Source organism: Mirounga angustirostris, unplaced genomic scaffold (genome assembly GCF_029215605.1).
Source record: "Mirounga angustirostris isolate CCGP_5_RB_7025 unplaced genomic scaffold, mMirAng1.0.hap1 SCAF_10, whole genome shotgun sequence".
NCBI classification, from domain to species: domain Eukaryota; kingdom Metazoa; phylum Chordata; class Mammalia; order Carnivora; family Phocidae; genus Mirounga; species Mirounga angustirostris.
This window is the reverse complement of record NW_026991718.1, coordinates 18,729,545-18,754,823: the sequence shown is the minus strand read 5'-3', so window position 1 is coordinate 18,754,823 and position 25,279 is coordinate 18,729,545. Positions and strand designations below refer to the sequence as shown.

The following is a 25,279-nucleotide window of genomic DNA, read 5'->3' as shown; positions in this document are numbered from 1 at the left end:
TTTCTAGAAGGATGCTAATGAAACTTTGTTTCAAGGATCCCTTTAAAATGTTTTAAAAGGCCATAAATAACAGGCTAATGAAGATTTACTTTAAAATATTTGTTTCTCAGTTTTAAGACTTATCTTCCGTCTGTAGTAGATGATAGAATGATCTAATGGCTTTCTCTGAGAAATTGAAGAAATTTACTAATCCTATGACTGGTCCTTTAAAGGAGGATAAGTTATAATCCTGAATTTGTTTATGGACTATATATATTTATGAAGCAATTTCTGTATATTTCTTTGTATATATTTCTAAAGTGGGTTGATTTGAGTCTGGTAAGGTCTTCCTCTCAAGTTCGTTTTATCAATTACAAGAATTTAGTATTCTTTCCCATGTATTTAAATAGGCACCCTCTGTGTCTTTGGAGTTTTAGGCATTTGCTACTGTCTGTAATGACTTATTTGTTGGAAAATGGGGTTGTTCGTGCTGTTGCTTTAGGAGACTCTTATTTTTGTAGGAAGAAATGTATTCCTCTTTATAAGATACATCATTGAGGAGGTCCTCCTTTTTTTTCTTTTGTTATGTTCTTCACTTTACACTTGATGCTGATTTCTCTCCCTACTCCCCTCAACCTCCCGGGATGCTTTTTAGATTTCATGCGCTGTGTTTAGAGTTACTTCATTTGCTTTAAAAAGCCATAGGACCATGAGCTGTGCCTGTAATTTTGCCTTTTCCCCAAGTATGTGTAGAATTGGGAAATAAACATATGATACATTCTGTAGGTTATTGCAATGATTTTCTTGTACCCACACTTTTTATTTTATTATTTTTTAAAGATTTTATTTATTTATTTGAGAGAGAGAGACCACAAGCACGGGGACGGGCAGAGGGAGAGGGAGAAGCAGGCTTCCCGGTGAGCAGGGACCCCGATGCAGGGCTTGATCCCAGGATCCTGGGATTATGACCTGAGCCGAAGGCAGATGCTTAACTGACTGAGCCACCCAGGCGCCCCGTGCCCACACTTTTTAAATGTCAACCTGACTTAGGTAGTTAATTGTAATTACTCTGATAACTGGCTTTTTTTGTTTGTTTAGTAGGTATAAAGTTTGACCTCTTTTAGGTCAGTTAATATGATGATCAGTAACTAGCATTTATTTGCTCCACCAAAGAGTCACTCTCAGCAAACTAATATATTCACAGAATTGGAAAGCAGTTTTTGAAAAATATTTCAGCTCTTTTTTTTACTTCTGTTAGGCCTGTTTGATTTTGGCTTCATCACTAGCTTTTTGTGCTTTTGGGGAAGGTTACATAGTACATTTTGAGTCCACATCTAAGTCGAGAGGGTCAAAATATTTTGAATAACTTTAGAGGTAAACTTGCTTTATCTTAATTTCATTAAAAAAATCTCTGGGTCCTTTAATATGCTCTATTTATTTTTAGAGATTTTATTTATCTGAGAGAGAGAGAGAGAGAGAGAAGGAGCAGGGGGAGGGAGAGGGAGAAGCAGACTCCCCGCTGAGCAAGGAGCCAGATGTGGGACTCAATCCCAGGACCCTGGGATCATGACCTGAGCCGAAGGCGGACCCTTAACCAACTGAGCCACCCAGGTGCCCCCTTAATATGCTCTTTTATCACCTTGTACTTACTCTTTTCCAACACCCATGCATTTACCAACATAATACAAGCAGAGTGGCAGAAGTTGATGGTTAAACATGGAAAAGAAGTCTGAGAGCAAAATGTAATAATGTATATAACTCTCAGATGAGTAGGGAAAAACAGAAGTCCTTCAGAGTAGAGCAAGTTTTTCCTTATATGTATCAAGGTCTTGAGTAATGTGTTAAATAATGTCCCCTGTCACAGTTTTGAACCAAAGCAGCTATGGAGTTTATAGGATTATCTGTGGTAGCCAACTGAAAATGCAACTTTAAAAAATTTAATTACTGGCCATTTCTGTAGTCTAGATATTCAGACTTGCAGTTTTTAAGGCCATAGATGAAACTTACAACACCTGTAGAAGTGAATGCATATTAATTAATTCCTTAAATAATTTTTCTGGCAAGTAGTCTTTGTAACCATTCATTCTTTGTTAGGTCCTAAATACCTAAGTATAGATAAACCTATAGCCTCTGGAAACCAGCTGGACAGGTGATAGGATTACTACTTGTTAGAACTAAGGACCAAACCAGTGGCTTCACCTGAAGGGGGAGTGATCCTGTTCCTTCAAGGATCCACTTCAGAGAAGTGCTGTACTACTTTGAATTGTATATTTGGCATTTCTTTTCAGACATACACAATGAAATTTCATTTGTGTGCACTACTGAGTTGATTTGATATTTGGGTTTTGGTCTTTTATTGGGAATATTTTATATTATGCCTCTCTGGTATGGGAGGATTTTGTGAAAAATGACTTATTGAGTAAAAGGCATTTGAGATTTTTGGATAAAAACTTATATGAAAGTACAAAGTTGGGGGGGCGCCTGGGGGGCTCAGTCATTGAGCGTCTGCCTTTGGCTCGGGTCATGGTCCTGGGGTCCTGGGATCGAGCCCCGCATCGGGCTCCCTGCTCCGCGGGAAGCCTGCTTCTCCCTCTCTCACTTCCCCTGCTTGTGTTCCCTCTCTCGCTGTGTCTCTCTCTGTCAAATAAATAAATAAAATCTTAAAAAAAAAAAACAAAAAACAAAGTTAGGGGGGAAAACCATACATAAAATGTTGTAAGTATTGGGGCGCTTGGGTGGCTCAGTCGTTAAGCATCTGCCTTCGGCTCGGGTCATGATCCCAGGGTCCTGGTATCGAGCCCCGAGCCCCATGTCGGGCTCTCTGCTCAGCGGGAAGCCTGCTTCTCTCTCCCCCCCCTCCCCGCTGTGTTCCCTCTCTCGCTCTTTCTGTCAAAATAAATAAATAAAATCTTTAAAAAAAAATGTATTTAAATATAAGCTAGACAGTTTTAGAGAGGTACGTTGTATGTGTATCAAATGATAGAAAAGACATCTAAAGGGGTACCTGGGTGGGTGGCCCAGTTAGTTAAGCATCTGTCTGCCTTCGGCTCAGGTCATGATCCTGGGGTCCTGGGATTGAACCCCGCATTGGGCTCCCTGAGCAGGGAGCCTGCTTCTCCCTCTCCCTGCTCATTCTCTCTCTTCTCAAATAAATAAAATATTTTTTTAAAAGATTTTATTTATTTGTCAGAGAGAGCGCACTAGTGGGAGAATGGCAGGCAGAGGGAGAAGCAGGAAAAGACATCTAAATTCTAAATTACAGTTATTAGGCTGTAATTTGTATTTATTAGATACTTTGAGTATGTGCTTTAAGATTCTAAACTTCAGATGCTTTTGAACTGTATTTTGTATGACTTTTTACTCCATTTTTAGATTGTTATTCTAGTTTTATCTGGGGGTAGAATATATACCTTTGGTTAAGTTTTTTTCCCTTGGGGGTACCTGGCTGGCGTAGTTGGGAGAGCATGAGACTCTTGATTTCGGGGTCATGAGTTCAAGCCCCATGTTGGGGGTAGAGCTTACTTAAAAAGAAATTCTATCCTAGAATTTTCTATTAGAATAGCCTGTAAGCTTCACGAGGGTAGGCACTGTATCTTATTTTCCCTCAGTTGCTGTATGCCTAGGGCCTAGTGTAGCATCTGACACATAGAAGATGCTTAATAAATTTCTGTTAATGAATAGCGTGTTAAGGAGCTAATTATTTTGTGAAAATAAGGATAATTGGTGTTTGAGAATAGAAGATTAAAAAAAACACAGCCCCTACTTTTAGGGGTGTAAGTATACACATAGTGTACATATAAGAAATTACAAATAAGACAAGTCAATTCAAGTAGGGACTAAATGAATGACATAGTTAATCAATGGGATGAGTTCTAATCCTTTATTCAGTGTTTTGAGTGGAAATATTTGATGTTCTTTAAAGACAGATTGTCATATTTACAGCTATATCCTGAGTGCCTACAATATTGCCTGCCAAACATAGTGCTCAGTAAATAATTTTTGAATGAATGAATGGAAAGTATGCTTCATTTTATTTATTTTTTTAAAAACTATGTCTACTATTTTTTTTTTTTTTTAAGATTTTATTTGTCAGAGAGAGAGTGCAGAAGCAGGGGGAGTGGCAGGCAAAGGGAGAAGCAGGCTCCCTGCTGAGCAAGGAACCGATGCAGGACTCAATCCCAGGACCCTGGGATCATGAGCCAAAGGCAGACGCTTAACAGACTGAGCCACCCAGGTGTCCCAAGTATGCCTCATTTTAAATGATTTTCATGTTGGCAGTCTTTACTTTAGCTGTATTTACTTGTTGCATTTTGCTCTTCTGCCCATTGGTGGTAGCATAATAAGGAGAGGTTTATTTAGCATTTCATGCCAGGTGTTTAATGCTGTCTCATTTAATCCCAGAAACCCTGTAAGGCAGGTGATGGTACCTCCATTTTACAGTTGAGGAAATGAATTGTCAAAGAGGTTAAATGGCCTGTAGAAGACCAAATAGGTAATAAATAGTAGGTAATATGTAATATCAAGTAGGTAATAAGTGGATTTAATATTTAAATCTAGTTCTGTTTTCTCCACTTGTGTATCTTACTGTCTCATCTGTATTTATCACTATTCTTTGATTCTGTTCAATCAGTAGTTTCTACAAATATCTGGAAAAGCAAAGAAGGCAGCTGTTGTACAGTCAAGAAATTCTCTACATACTGTGTATAGACAGATTTTTACTAGACTATCTGGAGTTGTGTCTTAGATTGTATTAGGACTAAAAGAGGGAATAGTGGCCTAAAGGGATATGAAATACTGGATAGCAATTTTTCAGTAATTGTTTGCTGCCTTATTTCATGGTGTGGGTGTAGGAAAAGGAACAGACATGTTGTGGAGAGATCATTTTGCAGTATTGTAAAGATGACTTGGGGGATAAAAAATCCCTATAAAGAGAGTAAGTCTGGGGCATTGTGGTCTACAGTAGAGGTATATTGTGCTGCCATCTTTCCCCTCTGCTTGGCGATATTTATCAATGTGTATGTTTTCTTTTATGCTCTCTCTCTCAGACAAATAAATAAAATAAATGATATGTTCTCTGATCTTGCTAGACAGGACCTTGGAGAAAATTCAACCTAACTTTGGTGGTGAGGCTTGCTTATTCCTTTGTTCTTTCATTCAATCAATAAATACTTATGAAGTACTACTGCATTGAAATGTAAGTGCATTGTGGGCAAGCATTTTTGTCTCTTTTATTCACTGTTACAGGGCTGCCATGTTGCAAAAAGTCAAGGAGGCACCATTCACACTGCAGTCTGTGTGAATGGCACCCACTGGAATTGTGCATTGCAGTCTTTTTATGTTATATGTTGCAGCTAACATCCTCATGCAATGTCCCTTGAGGACTTGGTATAGGAATTTCTTTGAGATACCCAGGAGTGGAACAGAGTATACATGTACTTAAATATTACTTCACATTTGCTGCTCTGGTCTCTGCTTCTAGGAGTAGTTTATAGGGGTTCCTATATCCCCAGACACCTGCCAGTATTTGGGAATACCTAGCTTTTTTTTTTTTTCTTTTTTCTTTTTTAGGATTCTTATGGAATTTTTATTTATTTTTATTTATTTTTTATTATGTTCAATTAGCCAATGTATAGTACATCATTAGTTAGTACCTGGCTTTTTAATTGCTTTTCTTTGGTTACTACTTTTATGAACAACTCTTTATGTCCGTAGTAATTTTTTTGATTTATCTCTAGATGCTGTTAATATTTTTTGCCCATTTTTCTGTTTTCTACTGAAGTTGTTAATTTTTCTTGTTTTCAGTGGCTTTTAATCTTCTTGTCCCATAGTAAGGGATAATGTTTACATTATGACCCTTTTCACACATAATAATTTTTCCTATTTAGATCTTTGGTTTATTTTATTCTAGACAACCTGTCCTTTGTACTGCCACTTGATAATGTGCCAAGTTTCTGTATATGTTCTGCTCTGATCTCTCTATTCTTTTTTGTTGGCCTGTTTATTCTTGTGGCAGTACCGTACGGTTTTCATGACTGTGGTTTATAAATATATTAATATCCTAAAAAAACGAGTTCCTCCTTTTTGTTTTTTTTCAAAGTTGACTTAGATTTTCAAGGATCTTCATTCTTTACATATACATTTCCTTTTATGGAAGGATTATGGAATTCCTCAAAAGATCCAGCTAGAATTTTGATTGGGCAAGTATTTGATATATATGCTGCTGCAGCGAGAATGGCAGAGTATTTGGATTCCTAGATTAATTTTCAGAGAATTGACACCTTCATAATAAATCCAAGAGCAAGGAACATCACTCACATAACCTAGTTTGTATATTTCTCTTGTGGAATTTGATGCTTTCCTTGTGACCTAATATACTGTCAGTTTTGGTGAGTGTTCTGTATGCTTGAGAAAAATGTATATTTTTTTATTTTGTGTAGAAAAATATATATGATGGAAAACATTAGGAGATGGAAATACTATAGTGTGGATTTATTGATTACTTGATACTTAAATCTCTTGTCTCTCTCTTTTTTTAAAGATTTTATTTACTTATTTTTGCAAGAGAGAGAGAAAGTGCACACACACATGCCGGCAAGCACCAGTGGGGGTCTGAGGGACAGAGGGAGAAGCAGACTCCCTGCTGAGCTGGGAGTCTGATGCAGGACTCGATCCCAGGACCCTGGGATCATGACCTGAGCTGAAGGCAGATACTTAACCCCTGAGCCACCCAGGTGGCCTCTCTTGTCTCATGTTAGGATTTTACCTAATTTTTTTGTTGTTCAAATCTTCCTGTTGTATATATATGTCTGTGTATTTTATTTTAGTTTAGTTTAATTTTTTTTAAGTAAGTTCTATACCCAACCTGGGGCTTGAACTAATCACTCCAGAATCAAGAGTTGCATGCTCTACTGAGTGAGCCAGCCAGGAGCCCCCCCCACCCCATATATTTATTTATTTTTAAAGCTTTATTTATTTTTTATTTTTTTATTTTTTTAAAGATTTTATTTGTTTTTTGACAGAGAGAGAGACAGCGAGAGAGGGAACACAAGCAGGGGGAGTGGGAGAGGGAGAAGCAGGCTTCCCGCTGAGCAAGGAGCCCGATGTGGGGCTCGATCCCAGGACCCTGGGATCATGACCTGAGCTGAAGGCAGACGCTTAACGACTGAGCCACCCAGGTGCCCCTAAAGCTTTATTTTTTTAAAGATTTTATTTGTCAGAGAGGGAGAGAGATAGAGCGTGTGCGTGAGCAGCAGAGGGAGAAGCAGGCTCCCGCTAAGCAAGGAGCCCAGTGCAGGACTCCATCCCAGGTCGCTGGGACCATGACCTGAGCTGCAGGCAGATGCTTAACCGCCTGAGCCACCCAGGCATCCCTCTATGTATTTTTATATTTATTTTATTTTTTAATTTTCTTTTTAAGATTTATTTATTTGAGAGAGAAAGTGAGTGAGAGAGAACACGGAGGGAGTGGCAGAGGGAGAGGAAGAAGCAGGCTCCCCGCTGATCAGGGAGCCCCGGGCTCGATCCCAGGATCCTGAGATCATGACCAGAGCCGAAGGCAGATGCCCAGCCGACTCAGCCACCCAGGAGCCCCTCTCTCTCTCTATTTTTATTTTTTTAAAAAGATTTTATTTATTTATTTAACAGAGAAAGTGAGAGAGAGAGACAGAGAGCAAGCACAAGCAGGGGGAATGGCAGGCAGGGGAGAAGCAGGCTCCCTGCTGAGCAAGGAGCCTGAAGCGGGACTCGATACCAGGACTCCGGGATCATGACCTGAGCTGAAGGCAGCCGCTTAACTGACTGAGCCACCCAGGCGCCCCTCTATATATCTTTTTAAAGAAACTTTTTATTTTAGAATTGTTTCTAATTTCTTTCCTGCTTTATTCTTAATTCAATGATTGTCAAGAAGTATATTGTTTACTTTTTCAAACAGTGGACATTTATTTTCTAATTATCTTTTTGTTAATCATTTCTAGTTTCATACCACTATGTTCAGGGGACATACTCCATATGATTTCAGTCTTTTGAAATTTGTTCTGATTTATTTTTGTTACCTTATTTATGGTTAGTTTTGGTAAATGTGTACACTTGAATGTGGATTTTGCAATTGGGGATGCAGTGTTACAGTATCTAGTAGGTCATATTTATGAACCTTCTGATTTTGTTTTATTATTTTATTTTACTGTATCTTATTTTATTTATTTATTTATTTATTTATTTAAGAGTGGGAGAGAGAGAGAATGGGCGGGGGAGGGAGAGAGCATCTTAAGCCAGCTCCACTCCCAGCACAGAGCTCGCCTGGGGGCTTGATCTCGGTGTCATAAAACTTTAAAGCAGGCTCCACACCTAGCACCCAGTGAGCCCAGCGTGGGTCTCCAGGGGGTTTGGGGGGTTGGGGGGTAGGCTGGAGGGGTGGGTGGGTTGGAGGGTGGGTGGGTGGGGGTGGGTTGGAGGTGTGGGTGTGGGGGCTTGTTGATGGGCTTGATCTTATGACCCTGAGATCATGACCTGAGCTGAAATCAAGAGATGGACCCTTAACCTACTGAGCCACCCAGGAGCCTGTATTCTTTCTAACTATATACTGTTTAACATACTTTTATAATGTTCTACCTTCCTCTCTGTGCTGTGTTGTCTAGAATTTTAGTTCTTACTTTTTTATGGATGTAAGTACTTTGTCTTTTTCTTTAATTTTTAGTTTTTTCCAGTAGGAATAAATTTTTCTAAGGTATCAATTTGATTATCTTTTTATATTTCATATTGTCATCTTTTATTTCTCTTTTTTGTGAATACTTCCTCCAAGAATATTTTCAGTTTGGGACTTTTTCTGACAAACTTTCTGTGGCATTATGTGGCTGAAGATATTTTCATTATGCTCTTTCATTTAAGTAAAGTTGGCTGAATACAAAATTCTAGGTTTAATACTTAAAGAATATTACTTTATTGTCATCTTGTGTCTAGTGTTACTCTTGAAGTTTGATGTTGGTCTGATTCTTTTGTAGGTGTTCTTTCTCTTTTGAAGCTTATAGATTTTTTTTGTCTTTGTGCATACATTTTGCTAATTTTAGGCATCGGTTTTTCCTTTACCCTTTTTGGGCAATCTTAGCTCTTTTAGTCTGTGGTTTTTCATCTTTTTAAGATTGTGGTCAGTTTATCATTTCTATTTTATTTTATTTTATTTTATTATTTTTAAGTAATCTCTACACCTAAAGCTTGAACTCATGAGTTCATGCTCGTGAGGTCATGAGTTCATGCTCTTCTGACTGAGCCAGCCAGTTGCCTCAGTTTATTATTTCTTAGTGATAATTTAAAATTATCATTTCTTCAAATATTACTTCTGGGACTCATATTATTCAGATGTTGGCACCTAGAAAAATTTTGTCCCTAAATTGATAATTAAGCAAACTGTTTTTAAGCACTTTGGATGGCCTACTGGAGAAATTTACTGACAGTTACTTGAGTAAAAAAACTTTCAGTTACTTGAGCTACTTGGTCCTTCTTGTGGCTGACTCCTGTTGACTATTTTGGTGTCCATGTGTTAAGTGGCCCATTTCTTGGGATAAAGCACTGCAGTTGCTTGATAAATGTTCATTTCCTTTACAGCTTGTTAAGACCCTTTAACTAGAGTATACTCCAGCGTTCACACTCAGGATGTGTGTTATGGTTGTGTGCATGATTGTGCAAGTTAAAGGAAGCTACTTTTAAAAAACCAAACCCCATTGCAGAGCTATACTTCTTTTTTAATCAATGACACATTGTAAAAATTTAAAAAGTTTGTGTAGAAACAGGAGGAGCTTCATTAACAGATGTGCACAAATGAGATGGCAGCATAAATTCATGAGCTGGTGGGTGGATTCTTTGTTAAAAATTTAAAAATACTTTAAAATTTAGAATTTTAATTTAATTTTCATATTTTAGTTTTTACTATTCTAATTCGGTTTCCAAATTTATTAGATGGAAGAATTGAGGGGAAGTGATAGTTAGTTGCTCAAGAGCATACAATTATTTTATTTTACTTTATTTTTATTTTTATTTATTTTTTATTTTTTTTAATTTATTTATTTGAGAGAGAGAGAATGAGAGAGAGCATGAGAGGGAGGAGGGTCAGAGGGAGAAGCAGACTCCCCGCCGAGCAGGGAGTCTGATGCGGGACTCGATCCCGGGACTCCAGGATCATGACCTGAGCCGAAGGCAGTCGCTTAACCAACTGAGCCACCCAGGCGCCCTTTATTTTTATTTTTTTAAGATTTTATCTATTTGACAGAGAGAGACACAGTGAGAGAGGGAACACAAGCAGGGGGAGTGGGAGAGGGAGAAGCAGGTTTCCTGCTGAGCGGGGAGCCCTATGCTGGGCTCGATCCCAGAACCCTGGGACCACCACCTGAGCCGAAGGCAGACGCTTAACCAACTGAGCCACCCAGGCGCCCTGATTGGTTTCTTAAGTAACTTTTATTTAAAATAATATGCCAGAGTGGCATGTTTTGGAGCATCCAGCCCTTGGGCCCTCCTCTGAAACTTCCCTGGAAGGTTTTTGTTTTTGTTTTGTTTTGTTTTCTGTTTTTTAAAAAAATTTATTTAAATTCAATTAGTTAACATATAATGTATTATTTGTTTCAGGGGTACAGGTCTGTGTTTCGTCAGTCTTATATAATACCCAGTGCTCGTCACAACACATACCCTCCCCAGTGTCCATCACCCAATTACCCCATCCCTCCACACTCCTCCCCTCCAGCAACCCTCAGTTTGTTTCCTATGATTAAGAGTCTCTTAGGGTTTGTCTCCCTCTCTGGTTTCATCTTTTTTCATTTTTTCCTCTCTTCCCCTATGGTACTCTGCTTGTTTCTTAAATTCTACATATCAGTGAGATCATATGATAGTTGTCTTTCTCTGATTGACTTACTTTGCTTAGCATAATACCCTCTAGTTCTATCCACATTGTTGTAAATGGCAAGATTTCACTTTTTTGATGGCTGTGTAATATTCCATTGTGTGTGTGTGTGTCTCTGTGTGTACTACATTTTTATCCATTCATCTGTCAATGGACATCTGGGCTCTTTCCATAGTTTGTCTCTTGTGGACATTGCTGCTGTAAACACTGGGGTGCAGGTGCCCCTTCGGATCACTACATTTGTGTCTTTGTGGTAAATACCCAGTAGTACAGTTGCTGGATTGTAGGGTAGCTCTGTTTTCAACTTTTTGAGGAACCTCCATACTGTTTTCCAGAGTTGCTGCACCATCTGAGCATACAATTATTTAGAAGCAGCAGTTCAATTGAAAATGGAAATTTTCTTTCTTTTCTTTTCCTTTCTTTTCTTTCTAAGTAATCTCTACACCCAACTTTGGACTTGAATTCACGACCCTGAGCTCAAGTTGCATGCTCTCCTGACTGAACCAGCCAGGTGCCCCAGGAAATTTTGTTTTAAAATTCTTTAATATCGTTGAGTAACTCTGTGTACCAGATAAGACACTGAATATAAAGGAATACGCAAGACTCTTGGTCTTAGCTCTTTGACAAAATATTTTATTTATTTTTTTAAAAGATTTTATTTATTTATTTGCCAGAGAGAGACACAGGGAGAGAGGGAACACAAGCAGAGGGAGTGGGAGAGGGAGAAGCAGGCTTCCCTCTGAGCAGGGAGCCCGATGTGGGGCTGGATCCCAGGACCCTGAGATCATGACCTGAGCCGAAGGCAGACTCTTAATGACTGAGCCACCCAGGAGCCCCGGCCTTTATTTTTTTAAATAGGTGAAGTGGAATTAGTGGGTCAAAGGCATATGTATTTTAAATTTTTATGGGTTTTTCCAGATTGTTCTCTAAACAGTTTAAATCAATATGCATCCCACTCCCCAATACTCAGAACTATTAAGTTTTTATATACCTTTTACTGGCTGAATTAAGGAGTTAGGCTTTAACTTTCTTGAAGAGCAGAGACTATCTTGTCATCAAGTATCTTTAGTATCTAACACAATAATAGGTGCTTAATAAATTTTGTTTGTGAAACGAATGAATTCACTAAAGAGAATTTAATAAGATTATAGAGTTATACTAATCCTACAAAGTCAGGCAAGTGCCCTTACTTGAGACTGTATCCACTGTCAGGCTGTAGGTGTAATATTTGTTACTTCTACTACCTCACCTGGTTTTCTGAACAGTCTTATGAGGTGAATAGTAGTTTTTAATTACAGTGGTAGTGCTGCTATATATATGAGACTGGTCCTGTGCAACATTTAAGTCTGTGGCATTTTTCTGTACCTATGTCTCTTTCTTATTTTAAGTAATGTATTATTTTCAGATTAAAAATTATTTTCCATGAAGAAAAATGTATCTTAAATTATAATAGACTTTTTTTTTTTTTTTTACAGTTCCTCAGCTCACTTGTATATATTTTTGTCTCTTTGTATATCCTTTCATACATTCATTCTTGTTTAGAAATCTTAAACTAGTAAGCCATTGCTCTTGGGATATTTGAGGAAAATTTAGGATCTTTTGTGAGCCTGAAGTTTTAGGACTTTGTGGAATAGCATTGGCCCTAAGCAAATAAATAACAGTGTGGTTTGTTTTCTGCAGTCATGGTAACTGATGAAAGAAAAAGAAATTGCTCTTCTAAGCTTTCTCATGAAAGCAGGAGTAATTATTTTTAAAAAAGGTAGAGGGGCGCCTGGGTGGCTCAGTCGTTAAGCGTCTTCCTTCTGCTTAGGTCATGATCCCAGGATCCTGGGATCAAGCCCCGCATCGGGCTCCCTGCTCAGCGGGAAGCCTGCTTCTCCCTCTCCCACTCCCCCTGCTTGTGTTCTTGCTGTCACTATCTGTCAAATAAAATCTTTAAAAAAAAAAAAAAGGTAGAAAAAAGGACTATCTTATATAGCAAACTGGAAAAGATTGATGGTACACATATACTTTTTGATCTAACCTGGGTGATAATGTTTCTGTTTTGTTTATTTTTTGTCTCTTTGAGGATCTTTTTCTCATCAGTTGTCTTACTCTTTAAAGTTTTATTTTATTTATTTTTTAAAAAGAGTTTATTTATTTATTTGACAGAGAGAGAGAGAGAGAGCACAAGCATGGGGAGAGGCAGAGGGAGAAGCAGACTCCCTGCTGAGCAGAGCCGGATGCAACGTGGGGCTTGATCCCAGTACTCTGGGATCACGACCTGAGCTGAAGGCAAGACAGTTAACCGACTAAGCCACCCAGGCGCCCCTAAAGTTTTATTTTATTCTCTTCTGTGGTTCCTTCTATTTATAAGAAACCATATCATCTTTTAGTTTTTATTTTTATCTTTTTTTTTTTTTAAAGATTTATTTAAGAGAGAGAGAAAGAGAGGGGTAGAGGGAGAGGGAGAGAGGATCTTAAGCAGACTCCACACTGAGCACAGAGGCAGACGCAGGGCTCAATCTCAGGACCCTGAGGTCACGACCTGAGCCAAAACCAAGAGTTGGGGTGTCTGGCTGGCTCAGTTGATAGAGCACCTGACTCTTGGGGTCATGAGTTAGAGCCCCACGTTGGGAGTAGAGTTTAAGAAAAAAATAAAGGGGGCATTAAAAAAAAAAAAAAGAAAAAAAATTCTTCCCTGACTTTTTTGACTTTGTAACCTCTTTAGACTGTTGTCTCATCTTTTTTCACACTGACACTTCCTATAATAGCTCTGTAGTCATCCACCTGTATTTTCTCACTGCTCACTCAGTTCTTCCCCTAGTGATTTCTATCCTGCGTTTTGGAGAATTTGCCCTATCAGAAGTTATAGTGACATCCCAATTACCAATCCACAGGTTTATCAGCTTTTTTCCCATTTAGTTGTTTTGGAACAAACTTCCACTTCCCTGTTTTAGTGAGATGCTATATATTTTTCTCTAGTTTATACAAAATCCTGTCTGCTCTTCGATTGAATGTAGGCCTTTTTAAGATTTTTACTTCTGCTTTCTGTTTTTTCATTCTGTGTATTACTTATGATCCGTCTTTAAAAATTTTTTTTTTTTAAAGGTTTTATTTATTTATTTGAGAGAGAGAGAATGAGAGACAGAGAGCATGAGAGGGAGGAGGGTCAGAGGGAGAAGCAGACTCCCTGCCGAGCAGGGAGCCCGATGCGGGACTCGATCCAGGGACTCCAGGATCATGACCTGAGCCGAAGGCAGTCGCTTAACCAACTGAACCACCCAGGCGCCCCCCGTCTTTTAAAAATTTAAAAAAGATTTTATTTATTTGAGAGAGAGTGCATGCAGGAGCGCATGGGGGAGGAAAGGCAGAGGGGGAGGCAGACTCCCTGCTGAATGTGGTGCCCCACTTGGGCCTGGATCCCAAGAGCCTGAGATCACGACCTGGGCTGAAGTCAGACACTTAACCAACCCAGACGCCCCTTACCTATGATCCTTCTATTCCCGTGTCATATCTATCTCTAGTCCTCACCTCACTCTGTCTCAGAGCTGCATTTCCCACAGCCTGATAGCTGTCTCCCTACATTTCTGGCTAGAATTCTAAACCTAACTTTGAAATTAGAATTCACCATTACACTTCTTCCTTTAAAATCTGTCTCCTGGCTTCCCCTCCATACCCACTAAAAAATAACAACCACTTTTACACCTGCGGTTATTGTGCTTATTTGAATGCTGGCGTCACTAATTTCTCAGTTATTCTGCTTTCTGGAATCAGTTTCTTATTTTCTACTTCCACAATTCTACATGAGGCCATCATCAAGCCTCAGATTAATCTCATGGTTGGCTAATTCACTTATTTCCTTGATTTTCTCATTTTTTAATGTTATACTTGGATATATCCTTTTTGTCTTCACATTAAAACCCAGATTCTAGATTTCTGACAAATTCTCATCTGGGCAGGAAGTCTTCCCTAAAAATTAGAGTAGCATAAATTCTTCTCTGCTTTGTTATTCTCAAGTTCTTTTGCCTGGCTTTATGAAACTTGTGGTAGAATAGTGGCTAGTATTTGTAGTAGCTGATGAGTATGGCTTAAGGCACTTTAAGACTCAAGGAGAAAATGATTTTTGCTACTTGGAAAAATTAACTATTTTTAAGGTTAGAATTTAGAGTAAAAAGTCATTTAGGTGGGAATGACTTTATGTTTTCATTGTACTTTTATTTTCTGTGGCATTTGGAACTATTACTATTACACTTCTTTTGGAACTTATCTTTGAATCATGTTCCTCTGACCACTCTTTGTGCTCCATTATTATGTTTTTACAAAATAAAGTCCTCATCATTTATGATATCTTTGTTCATCTCTACTGGCAGTTACCGTTTTTTGTTTTTGTTTTCAGAGAGTTGTGTACTTTTATGGTACTTACTGTAATATGCCATATATTGTCATTGTGACTGTCAACCCAGTAGATTGTGTATTGAGTTCAACTAGGTCTAATCTTTTTTACCATTGTCCTCCAAGTCTTAAGTACACAGTAGGCTCCTCAATAAATGTTTGTTAAATGAAATTATTCCCTAGTCTAAGATGCCTTTCTTACTCATGGATTGTAATCACTCTGACACAAATTGCTAAATGACTGTGGGTAGCTTGCGTAATCTCTCTTAAGTATCCTTGTTCTGAAACTGGCAACGCCTTCCCTCAAAGGGTTAGGTTATAATTAACTAGTAAAATGCTTTGAAGATGAAAAAGTTAAAGTTGAGCATTATGATCATCCTATTAAAGGAGAACTGTTAGTACACAGGTTTGTAGGTAAAAGCTTTCCTAAAGCTTGGCATTAATTAAATGGTGCTGAAGTAAGTAATTTGTATGTATTTACATTTTGGTTATTTGCTTTACTTAAATCCCTAGATTTCTTTGGAGGGAAGGAGCTTTTTGTAGTGTTACTTACTTTGAGATCTCTGTCATAGAGTCAAGTCCAAATTGAAACCCTACCAAAATAAGAAAAATACAACAGAATAGTGCAGCAGTTGGGATAATGTGACTCATAATTGTATTATATGCTAGAAGTCCTCAAACTTTTGGGTACTAAGAATCATTTGGAGGCCCTTGTTAAAAATATCCCAACTCCAGAGATTCTGGTTTAGCAGGTTATGTTTCTTTAAATGAGAAATCAGGTGAGTTCTGATTCAGGTAGTATGTGAATAACACTTCGAGAGACACTCCTGAATGGAACTGAAAAAAGCTAGTACAATATGAGAGAATGATCAATAAATAAGCCTACAAACTTGGGGCACCTGGCTGGCTCAGTTGGAAGAGCATGCGACTCTTGATCTCAAGGTTGTGAGTTTGAGTCCCATGTTGGGTGTAGAGATTACCTAAATAAATATTTTTAAAAATCCTACAGACTCATTTAAATTGATAGTCAAAGAGTTATGTAATAACTGTAGTAGAATATAATCAAGTGCCAAAAACGTATAATAGAGTTGCAGCTAGTAGAGGAAAAAGGTCAATTTAGATAAGATTAGATCCTTCAGGTAAGATTTTAAGAAAAGATGGGTCTTTTTTCTTTTTTTTTCTTTAAGTAAGCTCAGTGCTCACTATGGGGCTTGAACTCACGACCCTGAGATTAAGGGTTGCACATTTTACCAACTGAGCCAGCCAGGCACCCTGGAAAATATGGGTCTTGAAGGGTGAGTGATAGGATTTGATCAGGAGGAGTAATGCTGGCCTGGTCTGTCTAAATTGGTGAAGAAGTTCACAGGTATCAGTTTCTGTATTCACAAAGATGCCTTAGTTTAGAACACATGCCATTGCTTCCTCAGTGACTGCTTATTGAGTACGTTATATAATGCTTTTCAGACATGTGCACAAGAATCACCTGGGGATCTTATAAAAAAATGTTTTCTGATTGGATAGTCTGGGGTGGAGCACATTTGAATGACAAATGTAGAGAGTAATCAAGTCTTGGATGAGTAGTTGAGTTGGATGACCTTTAAGACACACTTTAGGGGCGCCTGGGTGGCTCAGTTGGTTAAGCGACTGCCTTCGGCTCAGGTCATGATCCTGGAGTCCCTGGATCGAGTCCCGCATTGGGCTCCCTGCTCTGCAGGGAGTCTGCTTCTCCCTCTGACCCTCCCCCCTCTCATGTGCTCTCTCTCATTCTCTCTCTCAAATAAATAAATAAATGAATAAATCTTTAAAAAAACAAAACAAAACAAAACAAAATTAAGACACACTTTAACCTTAGTATTTTTATAAATTTCTAAGGTGGAGTGTTTGAGATAATAGAAAGAGGACTATTATATATTAGGAATGGCAGGAACTAATTTTTTTTTTCTCTAGTTCTGTCAGTCATTCGTTAGCCATGTGATGTTGGGCTCATTAATGTACTCCATTAAAGGGTGGGGGTTGGAGAAGGCAAGAGCCTGAGGAAGTGAAATTAAGTGCAATTTTAAGATTTATTATTTTAGAGCTGGACAGTGAGGGGGGAGGGGCAGCGGGAGAGGAGGAGACAAAGAGAAGCAGGCAACCTACTGAGTGTAGAACCTGAGGCAGCCTGATCCCAAAATGGATCACGACCTGAGCCGAAATCCAGTGGGTCACTTGACTGACTGAGCCACCCAGGTGCCCCGAAATAGTGCATTTTATTTTATTTTTTTTTAGGTTTTTGTTACTTTTAAAAAAAAATTTTTTATTCTTATGTTAATCCCCATACATTACATCATTAGTTTTAGATGTAGTGTTCCATGATTCATTGTTTGTGCATAACACTCAGTGCTCCATGCAGAATGTGCCCTCCTCCATACCCACCACCAGGCTAACCCATCCTCCCACCCCCCTCCCCTCTAGAACCCTCAGTTTGTTTTTCAGAGTCCATCGTCTCTCATGGTTCATCTACCCCTCCGATTTCCCCCGCTTCATTCTTCCCCTCCTGCTACCTTCTTCTTCTTTTTTTGAAATAGTGCATTTTAAAAAAAGCACTCATTTGTTAAGTACAGTAAGCATATTTATTGATAAAGTACTATTACATGATTGAATTGCATCTTTTTTTTTTTTTAAGATTTTATTTATTTATTTGACAGAGAGAGACACGGCGAGAGAGGGAACACAAGCAGGGGGAGTGGCAGAGGGAGAAACAGGCTTCCCGCTGAGCAGGGAGCCCGATGCGGGGCTCGATCCCAGGACTCTGGGATCAGGACCTGAGCCGCAGGCAGACGCTTAACAACTGAGCCACCCAGGCGCCCTGATTGAATTGCATCTTAAATAGTTTTTCCTCCTCTACTGAGGATAGTTGGAAGTAGCTAACCAGTTTTTCCTAGTGATTTAAACTAATAAGTGATGCTGTATGTTATATATACAAAAAATGTATCTATATGTACAATATATATATGTATTGTATATGTATACATACAAAAAAACTAATATATTTATTTTTCTTAATTATAGACACTGATGTTTGAATATCTAGTAGTTTTTCCCTTTGTGTTTTTTAGTATGAATGTGGTCTTGTGGCTTTAAAACTAGCTCATGGCAAATTGTATTAACACCACAAAATTAGAAATTGGTCTTTTTTGTAAAATATTTTTTAGTAAGTGAACTGTTAAATCTATATGTTATACTTGGCTACGTTTAAACATATACAGTATTACAAGTTTTTGTTTGTTTTTTTTTAAAAGTAAGCTCTAAGTACAACATGGGGCTTGAACTCAAGACCCTGAGATCAAGAGTCATATGCTCTACCAGCTGAGCCAGTCCAGCGTCCCTATTACAAGTATTTCTTAAGTTTGTTTGCTAATGGCTACATTTTGACTAGTTATTTGTGTAATGTAGTTGTCTTGCTTTGGGAAAATAGGATTTAGAAATGTGCATTATGAAAAGGATATTTCTTATATTTTTCTTAAGTTTGTATAAAAGGAAATAAAACTTTATTTGGTAGCATATTGAAAATGATCATATATACCTTTGAAATACTGATCTATAATATCAAGTGATTAAGTATTAGCATTGAATTAAATCATCTCTAAAGTAAAGGTTCATCTTCCCTCTGCTCTCTTACCCACTTGCCCAATATCCAATGAACTGAGTGGTAAAGAGGAGAGCTGCTGTGCGGATACTGACCTTTCTTAGTCTGAGGACATGTGGCTGGAGAGGGAATAATGGAAATGTGATGGTTGGAGGTCTCTGGTTGAGAAATTGGTTATTTTAAACAAATTATTAATTTGTTTAAAAAAGCAAATAAATGTATTGAAGATAATGGAAGCCATGTTTCTCCTTGAGAAGAGTTTTACAAACATGTAAGCGGAAAGTCTGGAAAGAAACTTAAGGTGTAGAATTAGAATTAGAAACCTTGGTGTACACATGTATGTTATTATTCATGCACAGATAAATGTAGGCTTGAAACTATTGTAAAACAACAAACTCTATACTTTTCTGATTATAGCTGTAATCTAACTCCCTTGTTTCTGTATTTACAGATTATTACATTTGCTATACTTACAGAGTGATTCATTTAGTAAATATTTATTGGTTGAATAAATACTTTATCAAGAATTTAGGAATTCAGTGTTTTAAGAGGAATAATAAATTCATTTTTAACTGTCTTTCAGAAAGCTGAAGTTGATGGTAGTTTAAGTGATAGCCATGTGTCTCCTCCAGCCAAACGCACTTTGAAACAACCTGATTCTGTTTGCAAAGACAAATCAAAATCACGAGGTACTGGTCAGCGAGAGGAATGGAACATATCAACTGGACAGGCCAGGTGAGAAGTGAGAACTCATCCACTGTTTTTTCATGAATTATTTGATATGATTCAGGGCTCATATTAATGCTAATTTTCTTAAATTGTAAAGCCACTATTGTCTAGAAATACTTATCAATTTTTAAACTTGTTTTATGATTTTGTATGTGTTTTTATTTTTTCTAAATATCACATAAAATATATTTGTTATATAAAAATATGTAGTATATAATAGAAACTATTATTACTAAAAGAATAAGGATTTCGATAGGTCTTGAATATGCGTACATACTTACACTCCTGGAAGTTTTAAATAAAGATATTTGGTTAGAAGTACATTTTTATTTGAAAATAAAGTAAAATCTCCCCTTTTTAAAATTATTAAATATTATACTTGAATTGATATACTAACATGTAATAAAATAAAAATTAATTTTTAAAGAAATCTTTTCATTTGTCTGCTTGTTGTCAGTTTAAATTTGCTTTGGGTTTGGCTCGTATGTATCAGGAAAACTTTTACACACTTACCAAAGTAAATAATAATAATTTAATGTAGCTAAGATAGGCACACACACAGAAAGGATTTAAACTTTGAACTCAATTCTTAGCTTCTCTTTTCTCCAATCTTTGATGTAGAAGTGCTGATGATGCGCTGACTACAAACAAAAGTAAAAGGGAAATCCTTTGGTTTCTTTCCTCCTTGAAGTATTTAAAAATTATCTGATTTTATATGTATAGGTAAATTCTGGATACTGTTATTCTTTTTTTTTTTTTAATATTTTTAAAAAATTTTTTATTTATTCATTTGAGAGAGAGACAGAGACAGAGAGAGCACAAGCCGGGGGGAGGAGCAGAGGGAGAGGGAGAAGCAGACTCCCCGCTGAGCTAGGAGTCCTTCCATGAAGGAGATCATGACCTGAGCCAAAGGCAGATGCTTAACCATCTGAGCCACCCAGGCGCCCCTGGATACTGTTACTTTTTAGTGAAAAAAAAAAATCTTGGGGTTATATAGACTTTGATAGGCAGTATACATGTATTAGTCCCTGAAGAGTCTTACCTATTTCAGTACGTTCCAGAAGATGCACCACTTACTATAAGTTTTTTATTTTGCATTGTCTGGTAGCTAAGTAGGAAAATCTTGAATCATAGCCTGTTGATTTTTCTTTTCCCACACTCATTCATCTGTGAGATAAAACAGATCCAGGTCACTATAATGATGTTACTTAAAATGAGTACTGCCCTTTAATTACACTTCTAGACTTGATCTACCTGTTGTAATCTGTATCCTATATTTATTAAATGAATGAATCAGGCTTCTTTTTCTAGATAAATGTTCCTTAAAATTGTTCTTTTAGTGTCAAAGTTTTACCTTTCACTGTAAGATAATTTTAACAGTTTGAGTATATGGTGGGCACTTGATTGTCTTCATCTTGGCCGCTCAGAAGGTCTTTGTGTAATTGATCTTGATTATGTCTTTTGTATAAAAAAAGCCTCAAAAATTGTTTTGGGGAGAGAATTTTGCTTCATTTAGGTGCCTTAGTGTGATACTCCTTATTAAAAAAATACTAAGTACATTTTGAATAAAAAGCTTAAGAAATAATGAATACTAACAATTTATTATTTATATTTTGGCAGAAGAATAACAATTTGAAAAGTTTTTTTGAGTTTAATTTTCATCTAGTAATGTAAGTGCCACACTGTTAGAATGTTCTGGTGTTTCAGATGACCTGAAAAGAAGACACCATTTGAACTCTTATTAGATTCAACAGAATTGAATTTTGAGGAAAGCTTGTAGTTAAAAATATTTTAGATTTTGAGATAGTATAAATACAAAAATCAGGATTTATTTGGAAGCTTGTGTTTGTTTTTATGTCATGAGCCTGAGAATCTCGATTCCTTTATTTTGGTAATCCTAAGGTCTTATGAGCATCTAAAGTAAAATTATTAAGCTTCTTTCACAAAAATGCTTTGTTACAAATGTAATTCATTTTGGGGAAAGTGAATATAGATAAGAGTTAGTATTCACTGAAAAATAATGAATCCTAAAGGACTTTGTAAAGACTGCTAAATTTTTAATTTTTAAATTTTTTCAGGCAGGTGGGGAGGGACAGAGGGGGAATGAGAGAGAGAGAATCTTTTTAAAATTAAATTAAATTAAATATTATGTCATTTAAAAAATTTAAATTCAATTAGTTAACATACAATGTAGGAGAGAGATAATCTTAAGCAAGATCCACCCCCAGCGCAGAGCCGGACCCAGAGCTCAATCTCACAACCCTGAGATCATGACCTGAGCTGAAATCAAGAGTGGGACACTTAACTGACTGAGCCATCCAGGCTCCCCAAGACTGCTAATTTTTTTTTTTTTTTAAAGATTTTATTTATTTATTTGAGAGAGAGAAAGAGCACAAGAGGGGGGAGCGGGAGAGGGAGAAGCAGACTCCCTGCTGAGCAGGGAGACCGATGCGGGACTCGATCCAGGGACTCCAGGATCATGACCTGAGCCGAAGGCAGTCGCTTAACCAACTGAGCCACCCAGGCGCCCTAATTTTTTTTTTTTTTTTAATTACTGTTGATTGGTGAAATAACTTTTGAGAGCTCGGTAATTGGATGAAGATAGAGGTAAAAGTGGAACTAGAAGTTTGAAGTTTTCATAAATGATTTGAAATAGATTATGAGTTTTGGGGAGAAATTGGGGCTTATATATTTAAAGGCTCAAGTTTATCAACATAATTATGATAATTTTTTATAAAATAAGGGTTTTTTTTGGTTAAAAATTTTACTATATATTCTTTATCTTATATGTAGAAATTCACAAATATCCATGCTAGCCTAGATAGCTATTGTAGCTTACAAATATTTTGAGTAAAGAATCCCATTTTTGTCAGCTGGTATTTATTTAGCTACTAGACATTTATTGAACTGGGATGCTGTGTGTGCGTACGTGTGCACACATGTCTGTCTGTGTTGTTGGAGGAGGCACCCTAGAGAATGTGACATGCACTTAATGTCTCTAGAATAATAGAAACACATGCTCTAAGATACAGACAAAATTAAATCTTTTTTTTTTTTTAAAGATTTTATTTATTTATTTGACAGACACAGTGAGAGAGGGAACACAAGCAGAGGGAGAAGGAAAAGGCTTCCCGCTGAGCAGGGAGCCAGACGTGGGGCTCGATCCCAGGACCCTGGGATCATGACCTGAGCTGAAGGCAGACGCTTAACGACTGAGCCACTGAGGCGCCCTAAAATTAAATCTTTGATAAGACTAACTGTACACTTAAATGTAGTATGCATGAAAATTTTGTTTTGTGGTCAGATGATAAGAGAGTAGTGAGGTTAGGCAGAAATGTAACCACTTGTTAAACTGCTGAGGCACATAAAATTGTAGGTAGTATTGGTTGAGGTCTTTTTTTTTTTTTTTAAAGATTTTATTTATTTATTTGACAGAGAGAGACAGCGAGAGAGGGAACACAAGCAGGGGGAGTGGGAGAGGGAGAAGCAGGCTTCCTGCTGAGCAGGGAGCCCGATGTGGGGCTCCATCCCAGCACCCTGAGATCATGACCTGAGCCGAATGCAGACGCTCAACCGACTGAGCCACCCAGGCGCCCCAGTATTGGTTAAGGTTTTTCCAAACAGGCTTTTCCTGGTATGAGATTTAAAACCCCTAAATCTCTAAATGCCTTGGGTTTATATGGGAAAGGGAGAATAAGTAATGATTACTAGTAGCCTCGTACTGCATTGGTAGTATGCCCCAGATAACTAAAGGTGTAGAAAACTCTAACATAATAATCATCTAATGTAAAGTAATGCTGTTTCCATTTAAAAAATTTAGAAAAAAAAAATACAAAATATAGGAAACATAGATACAGGGAAATATCCCCCACCCACTCCCCTTTTCAAAAATAAACAAAGGAAGCAAAGGAGACTTCATAATCATAAAAGATTTATTGGAGCTTTCATTTAAGCAGTGAACTCACCTAGTTACATTTTAAGTGATTAACTTTTGGGAACATTGATTTAAGAAACTTTTTTTTTTAAGATTTTATTTATTTATTAGAGAGAGGGCGCGTGTGCCCGCGAGCATGGTGGGGGGAGGGTCAGAGGGAGAAGCAGACTCCCTGCTGAGCAGGGAGCCCAATGCGGGACTTGATCCCGGGACTCCAGGATCATGACCTGAGCCAAAGGCAGTTGCTTAACCAACTGAGTGGCACCCAGTAAACTTTTTTAGGCATATTATGTTATTGTATAGGCAGGCCAGTTCTTAAAATCCCAGTATTCTCTTTCCATACTCAGGTATTTAATATTCTGTCTCCTTTTTCATCTTTTTCATCTCTATAAAGAGAAATGGTAATGGAAAAAGGATGACAGTAATCTATGATTGTAAGATAATTGGATTGATTGAAGAATAAGTTTTTATTTTTCCTTTTTAAAACAGATCTTTCATTAGCAATGAAATAAAAGCCAAGTAAGCATTGTCTTCCTCAGAGGAACAAAAAGCTTATTGTGCTTTTTTTCATTGATGTAGCTATTGTTGAGAAAAGTTTTAGATTTCTTTTTTTTTTTTTTCAAAGATTTTATTTATTTATTTGACAGAGAGAGAGAGACACAGCGAGAGAGGGAACACAAGCAGGGGGAGTGGGAGAGGGAGAAGCAGACTTCCCGCGGAGCAGGGAGCCCGGTGCGGGGCTCAATCCCAGGACCTGGAATCATGACCTGAGCCGAAGGCAGACGCTTAACGACTGAGCCACCCAGGCGCCCCAAGTTTTAGATTTCTTTTGTAGAATGATTTCAGGGTTAGCATCTTATGTTTTTGAATTATTTAAGTATGTACAATTTCAACAATTTGATTTTGCATACACTAAAATTCATTTGGAGCCAAGACTTGTAAATAAACTGATTAAACTGAGTTAATATTATGTTGGGTCCAAAGGCAAGTATATTTATGAAGTAGTAAAATTGACTTTTCTATGTGGTTTTAAGTGAGTTCTAGAAAATTTGATATGCATAATCTTTCCAAGGAAAGATATGTTAATACGCCAATTTCATTACTTTATGTGTACTTTGTGTACAAAGGTGCTAAAAATGAAATACTTTCCAAGGGGTGTACCATATTAGAATGAGATACTTTTGTTGTTTTCTGGGGGAAGGGAGGGCAGGAGTTTTTTGTTTTTGCGTTTTTGACAGTATAAGTACATATAACAGTTTTGAGTTTTGTGTATATCCTTTAGTCATCCTAGCTCTGACCTTTATTAGGCAAGGGCATTATAACTAATATTTAATATTTAACATTTAAAATTTAGCATGAAGAGTGCTGGAGTAACCCAAAACATTAGAATATTTTAGTTAAGAAAATTTGTGCAAACAGGAGCGGGCGATACAGGTTTCTAGTTATGGAATGAGTAAGTCACGGGGATGAAAGATACAGCATGGGGGAATATAGTCAGTAAATGGTATTGTAATAGCATTGTGTGATGATAGATGGGAGCTACACGTGTGGTGAACACAGCATAATGTATAGGTTTTTTGAATCACAGTGTTATGCACCTGAAACTAATAATAACATTGTGTATCAAGTATACTTCCATTAAAAGAAAATTTTGTGCAAACCATATAGATAATAGAAGAGAAGATAATCCTATATTTACTATTTTCTGAATGGTCCTTTCCCTTTTTTTTAATTTTTGAAAATAATAATCGTT

The 25,279-nt window shown here is 37.4% G+C and overlaps 1 protein-coding gene across 3 annotated transcripts in view; it reads left to right on the top strand.

The window, feature by feature from the left end:
• ATAD2B (ATPase family AAA domain containing 2B) overlaps window positions 1-25,279 on the top strand; it is a 160,486-nt gene that overhangs the window by 2,281 nt on the left and 132,926 nt on the right. For 2 of the 3 annotated variants that reach the window (XM_064571913.1, XM_064571912.1), the window contains exon 2: window positions 19,447-19,598. In XM_064571913.1, the coding sequence (XP_064427983.1) occupies window positions 19,447-19,598 (152 nt within the window). Of the gene's footprint in view, window positions 1-19,446; window positions 19,599-25,279 lie in introns of those variants that run through there. The other variant, XM_064571914.1, reaches the window with a different exon arrangement.